The following is a 6,678-nucleotide window of genomic DNA, read 5'->3' as shown; positions in this document are numbered from 1 at the left end:
CTGTGATTTTTCTTTCCACATCTTTAACATCTGGTAGTAAATACCCATTTTTTTGCAAGTAAAAAAGGAAAAAGTTTTTATCAATGGCTTATTCAATATCTTTAAAACAATCATTTTTAATAAAAATTTCAATTATAATTAAAAAAATAAATAAATAGCAAAACATTTTTTAAAATCCTGATAATCTTGTTTTAATAAAACATCTTAACACAGAAACAAAAAGAAAATGGTAAATCTCTTTATTCTGAAGCGTACGCGAAGCTGGCGCACGCCGCTCAGGCACGCTAGTACGAGCACCGACACAAAGCAAGGAGCAACATTTGGCCCACGCGATCGGCACCAGAAACCTCAAAAACTTAGTAGTGAGTGGGTTTGAAAAGTGTTTTTGCCAAGTGGAGACTAAGCGAAATGGCGCTATTGCTGCTGCTGCAGGGGGTCTTCCACCCACTCACTCTTAATTGAAGGGAAGAAAAATAGCTTTTTGAGGCTCATCGGCGTCGGTAGAGGGAACGGGCGAACGTATTTTTACATTCGTCTTCCAGGTCACTTATCCACTAACACTGTAAATTCCATAAAGTACATTTGAGACCAAATTGACATAACTGTAAATACCGTGATTCTTTGCAAAAATAAACGGCGGAAAAGACACCAAAATAGGACATCAGAATGATATTTACACGAGGCCGGCGCCACACTTTTCCGACCTTCGTCACCAATAGAAGGTCCTGCTGAGGAAGCCGGCGGCGGCGTGAAGCCAAGTGCCGCCGCGGGCGGTGGCGGCGGCAGGGCGCGACACGGCGCCCGCCGCCTTCTTCTCGGGCTCGTCGTCTTCCTCGGGGAGGTAGTCGGGCAGGGCCCGCTCGCTCTGCGCCGCGGCGCTCAGGGGGATTAACACCTGAAATGAGGAGACTTCATTTAAAGTCGTCGTACCCGGTCCTTCCTCGGGGATGTTCAATCCGTTTTGACTGACCAACCAGTTTCACAATTTATTTTTTCATTATGTGACGCATTATTAGATATCAATTTAAATCATTTTGTTTGGAAAAAAAAAAAAGCATTTGTCTTTTTTAAAATTTGTGATTTATATATATCAATATTATCTAATAATCACTTTTAATAGGCATACTGTAAGACCATTTTTAAGACTTTTTTTAAAAATTATTTTCATTTTAAATGAGTTTATAAATGATTTTTCATGCATTTTAATTTAATCATTTAAAAATACATTTACCGTTCAAAAGTTTTGAACCGTGGTGTACATAATGAAAAATCCCTCATTATACACTACGGTTTAAAAGTTTTGAACGGTAATGTAAATGACAAAACATCATATACAGAATTGAAAAATGAGAAAACCCTAAAATACAGAAATGTTCCGAAGAAGAATAAAGTCAAGATATTTAACAATGAAGTCTCCCGGTGGAGGTCAATGGCACCAAGTGGAACTTGTGTTGAATGACTCGCCTCATCTCCCTCGTGGTTCTTCACCACCTGTTTTGCGCACAGCACTCGCGTGTCGGCGATAGCCGAGGCCAGGCTCTGCAAAGGTACGTAGGGAAAATGAGCGCCGACGGACGGATGAGCCCGAAGAGTCGGAAAGCCTCACCTCGGCCGGCAAGTCGGAACGGACGCGCACGGTGCACCTCTTGGAAGCCATCTGAAAAGTAAAGCTGATCACCCCTCGCACCTTCAGCAGCGCCTCCTCGCACAGGCCTCGCCGATCCTGCCCGCGCGACAAAAGCAAAATGAGTAGTGTCATCCCGCCCGCCCGCCGGACGGACACATCGACTCACGGTGTCGTCGAGGCCCTGAATGTGCAACGTCACGCATTTGGCCTTCTTGCTGGACGAGTTGAGGAAGAACTGCGGCTTTTGTCTCCCGTTCCTCTCGGGCGACGCCGACAGAATTGCGTAAACTTCCTTGGCCAGATCGGTGACGTCGACGGACAGCTCGTCCCTACGTCGGGAAGGAACAGTTAGTTGTCGAGATATGGACTTTTTTTTTTTTTCCAAGATCGGCCAGTATGTAGCCGATATCACAGAACGGGGGTGACTAAAGTATTTCCGGTCCGATCCGGCCCTTAGATGACCCCGCACTCTATTTTCATGCGTTATATATATATATGGGGACTGTTTTTGAACAATTTGATCTCCTTTCATTGTCATCTCTATCTGAAATAGTTAGTGGCATGAAACCCACTAACTGTCCGTTAGATATAATTCCAGCTGGCCTTCTAAAGGAAGTCTTTAGTTGCCTCGGACCAAGTCTGCTGGCTCTTATAAATAACTCTCTCAGTACCGGTTCTGTCCCAGCTGCCTTCAAACAGGCTGTAGTCAGACCCCTTCTTAAAAAACCCCATCTCGACTCCTCCGTGCTGTCCAATTTTAGACCCGTCTCCCACTTGTCTTTCCTTTCTAAAGTTTTAGAAAAAGTTGTTTTTATTCAATTGCAAACATTTCTAGAGACAAACTCCATCCTTGACAAGTTTCAATCAGGCTTCAGGTCCAGACATAGCACTGAGTCAGCACTGTTAAAAGTGCACAACGACATTTCCCTTTCTGTAGATAATGGAAACCCAGCAATCCTTGTTTTACTAGATCTCACAGCAGCATTTGATACAGTCGACCACACAGTCCTTGTATCTCGTCTAGAACACTTTATAGGTATCCGTGGTAAAGCTCTACAGTGGTTTAAATCGTACCTGGAACATAGGACCTTCTCAGTAATGATTGGGGAATTTTCCTCCTCACAAACCTCTCTGTCTTGTGGGGTGCCACAAGGCTCCATTTTAGGGCCTGTTCTCTTTGCACTTTATCTCCTACCTTTAGGATCAGTTATAAAAAAACATAATATCTCTTTTCATTTTTATGCTGATGACCTGCAGCTGTATCTCCCCCTGAGACCCAACGAACAAACTGCTCTCACTAAATTAATGGAGTGCATATCCGATGTGAAGCAGTGGCTAGCGCAAAACTTTTTACATCTTAACGAAAGCAAAACTGAATATATTACTTTTGGCACACCTTCTATGTTAAATGCCCTTGAGCCCAACCCTGGCACTCTGGCTCCCTTTTCTAAAACACATGTTAAAAATCTCGGAGTGATATTCGATTGCAGGCTCAACTTTGAAAAACAGATTAGTTCTGTTGTAAGAGCAAGTTTTTTCCAGCTCCGTCTCTTGGCCAAAGTGAAGCCTTTTCTTACTCGCCACGACCTGGAAAAAGCAATTCACGCTTTTATAAGCTCGAGGCTGGATTACTGCAACGCACTTTATGTTGGTCTTCCCAAGTCCTCAGTTTCTCGTCTCCAACTTGTTCAAAAAGCTGCTGCTCGATTTTTAACAGATACACCTAGACGTGAACATATTACCCCCGTGCTATCATCGCTCCACTGGCTTCCAGTCCATTTTAGAATTGATTTTAAACTTTTACTGTTTGTTTTTAATTCTATTAATGGCCAGGCTCCTTCTTACTTATCAGAAATTTTAACCATCCGTAACTCTGGCAGGACTCTTCGCTCTACCGGCCAACTTCATTTGCAAGTCCCAAGGTCCAAACTCAAACAGTGGGGAGACCGATCTTTTGCGGTTGCTGCACCCAGGTTATGGAATAGTCATCCCCCGGAGATCCGCACCACTACAAATTTGGGCCTTTTTAAATCTCGTTTAAAGACACGCCTTTCCCCAAGATTAGTTTAGCCTGGTTTTATTTCCTTAGGGTTTTTAATGTTTTCGGATTTTATCTGTTTTATTGTTTTGTTTGCTGTCTGACTAATCGTGATGCGATGTTTCGTTTCTTTTTTTCTTTTCTTTTCTTCCTAATGTCATTGTATAATACTTTCCTGCCTTTTATTTACTATGTGCCATGTTTGTCTTTGTTGTAAAGCACTTTGGGGACCTTTCGGGTTTTGTAAAGGGCTATATAAATAAATTTGATTTGATTTTGATTTGATATATTGGAGGTGCACGATAATTATCGCTCCGATAATAGGAATTATGACATCCTCCCAATAAATCCGATAATATTTTATGAATCGGTGTTGGATTTAGATGTGTACGTTTGTTTCCACTCCTGTTTTGCCATTATGCAAAGTTTCGTTACTGTTATAGAGGCTGTATTTTTCCTTCTCTGAATTATAAACCTTACTATGGCAATTAGCAAATGTTTGCATTTTACAGTGTTATGTTTAGTTCTTGAGAGGCCTTTTGGTTATTGATTGGCTTGCTGTTCTATAATTGCCAGGTTAAGAAAATTGTTTCATGGACCAAGATGACAAAAGTCTCCTCTCCTGTTGCACCAAATGTTTTTTACCTGCTGACAAAGCACAATACCTGTTGGGTTTATGTTTGTTTTAGATCAGTGCTCATTGTTCAGGGGAACACATCGTCAATGATATTGACTGATTGTGATCGACTCAAATTACATTTATTGGAAAGAATTAATATGGGCACTTTATTTGAAGTCAAAACTGTTCTCGGCTTTGTTTTGTTCATTATAATAATGTTTATGTCATCATGAACATTCTGGTTCGGTCAAAGGCAAATCTATGCTGAATCAACCACTAGTATTTTTGACCTGCAGGTGTTCAAAAACTAAGGTGAAAAATTATATATACATATTATCGGTTATCGTATCGGTATTGGCCCTGAGGAGCAGAAAGTTATCGATATTGCGCACCCCTAATATATATTTATATGAACAAAAAAAATCATTCTAAGGGGGTGGTGGGAATCCTATTTGCAAGTCATTCTGGTCAAGTTTGATCAATAAATGTTGGAAAATATGCCAGGTTGTTGACCTTTACCCAAGGAAAAGAATCTGAAATCAAAAACTGACGAACGCAGTAGTTTGAATCATCACAATGGCGTCCTCCTCGTTAGCGCAACCTGCCTGCATGCAAAGGGAAGAAATGCTCCCTACCAATAAGACGCAGTGGAAATTAGGCTAAATAGCAGTAATGATTTAGCTCACGAAACGTGGGGTCATCCATTTTTAGGTGTCTGCGAATAAGGCAAGCTTTAGGTTAGCACGAGGTACGTCCAATCCGAACTGTCTAGATTAAAATGACTTCCCCCTTTATTTAGCATGACTTTATTTACAGAGATCAAGAAAATAAAGTGGAGAGAGAGAGAGAGAGAGGGCTTATACTCTATTAGGGGTGCACGATATCCATTTTTTAAAACCAATATCGATAACTTCCTGCTCCTTAAGGCCGATACCGATACGATAACAGATAATATATACGTACTGTATATAATTTTTCGATGTATATTCACCTGAGTTTTTGAACACCTGCAGGTCAAAAATACTAGTGGTGGATTCAGAATTGATTTGCCTTTGACCTAACTGGAATTTTCATTATGACATGAACATTATTATAATGAACAAAACAAAGACAAGAACAGTTTTGACTTCAAATGAAGTGCCCATATTAATTTTTTCAAATGAATATAACTTGAGTCAATAACAATCAGTCAATGTCATTGACGATGTGTTCACCTGAACAAAAAGCACAGAACTAAAACAAACATAAACCCAACAGGTATTGTGCTTTGTCAACAGATAAAACATTTGGTGCAACAGGAGAGGAGACTTTTGTCTTCTTGGTCTATGAAACAACTTTCTTAACCTGGCAATTATATATCAATAACCAAAAGGCCTCTCAATAACTTGTAAACGTACCACTGTAAAAAGCAAACATTTGCTAATTGCCATAGTAAAGTTCATCACTCAGTGATGGAAAAATAAAGCCTCTAGAACAGTAACAAAACTGCATATTGGAAAACAGGAGTGGAAACAAACACACTCATCACAATCCACCGACACCGTGCCAAAATTCATATTAATAGGCCCGATAATATATAATGTTATCGTATTTATTGGGATGACGTCTTCATTCCTATTATCGGACCGATAATTATCGTGCACCTCTAAGCCCATGTTTCCTGCAGGCAACATTATTTGGGCCGTGTCTAGACGTAACAGGGTATTTGCCAAAAAGAACAACTTAGTTCCTGACCTCGCCACAATGTTCTCCAGGCTCACCATCATCCCCAACTCGTTCTTCATGGTCGAAATGTTGAGGGACAACTCGGCCAAGTAGCGAAGGGTCTACGGGGACGAATTTAGGAGTAGGTGAAGTTATTATGAGCTAGTGGAAGTGTTGGGAGTGACTACCAAACACGCACCTGGAGAGTAGCGAGAAGCACTTCGGGGCTGCGGTGGTCCAAAAAGAGGACCAGACCGGGGAGGCACCCTTGATCTTGCACGATGGCCTCGCGGTTCTGGGGTTCTGACGCCAGATCCCGCAGTTGGCTCACCACCGACAGCGCGTCCATCATCACTGAACACTTTAAAGACACACTATTAGAATGCACGAACTCGGTTCATGCATGCTGAGCGGGAGCACTGTGGCTAACAGACCGAGCTAAATACTTGCAAAATTAGATCAACAATGTGCGTGGCAGAAACGCTGGATGTTCAAAGCCAATATTGTTGGTGTTATGACTTCGTTAGTGTTGAAAAGACAAATTCAAGTTGACTTTTGTCATGATTTCTTACCCAGGATAAAAGAAGCTCGTCGGCACAAATACAAAATTGGAGGTTAGGACGGTGCGGACACGCTATTGGTCAACAGCAAGCCACGCTGTAACATCGGCTAATGCTATTGGGTTTCGTC

General features: G+C 41.5%; 1 protein-coding gene across 2 annotated transcripts; it reads right to left on the bottom strand.

Annotated features, from left to right (window-relative positions):
* Positions 1 to 103: 103 nt before the first annotated feature.
* armc1l (armadillo repeat containing 1, like) lies at positions 104 to 6,616 on the bottom strand. Of its 2 annotated transcripts, none has more exons than XM_057822365.1 (7): positions 6,423 to 6,535; positions 6,188 to 6,349; positions 6,019 to 6,110; positions 1,794 to 1,956; positions 1,607 to 1,723; positions 1,465 to 1,539; positions 104 to 895 (listed from the first exon to the last, which is right to left on the bottom strand). In XM_057822365.1, the coding sequence occupies exons 2-7, from the start codon at positions 6,338 to 6,340 to the stop codon at positions 710 to 712; spliced, it is 786 nt and encodes a 261-aa protein (XP_057678348.1). In that variant the 5' UTR covers positions 6,341 to 6,349; positions 6,423 to 6,535; the 3' UTR covers positions 104 to 709. The 2 variants fall into 2 exon arrangements, with proteins under 2 accessions (XP_057678348.1, XP_057678347.1); XM_057822364.1 differs by lacking the exon at positions 6,423 to 6,535 and adding an exon at positions 6,561 to 6,616 and having other exon boundaries at positions 106 to 895.
* Between the last annotated feature and the right edge of the window lie 62 nt (positions 6,617 to 6,678).

This window comes from Corythoichthys intestinalis, chromosome 19 (assembly GCF_030265065.1).
Source record: "Corythoichthys intestinalis isolate RoL2023-P3 chromosome 19, ASM3026506v1, whole genome shotgun sequence".
In the NCBI taxonomy this organism is placed as follows: Eukaryota; Metazoa; Chordata; class Actinopteri; order Syngnathiformes; family Syngnathidae; genus Corythoichthys; species Corythoichthys intestinalis.
The sequence above is the reverse complement of the archived record's forward strand: the minus strand, read 5'-3'. Positions and strand labels throughout refer to the sequence as shown.

Coding starts and splice junctions, on each gene's coding strand:
- armc1l (XM_057822364.1), bottom strand. CDS start 6,340: ATGATGGACGCGCTGTCGGTGGTGAGCCAACTGCGGGATCTGGCGTCA. Junction 6,111..6,187: donor TGCTTCTCGCTACTCTCCAG/GTGCGTGTTTGG, acceptor TCGTCCCCGTAG/ACCCTTCGCTACTTGGCCGA. Junction 896..1,464: donor AGAACCACGAGGGAGATGAG/GCGAGTCATTCA, acceptor TCCTCATTTCAG/GTGTTAATCCCCCTGAGCGC.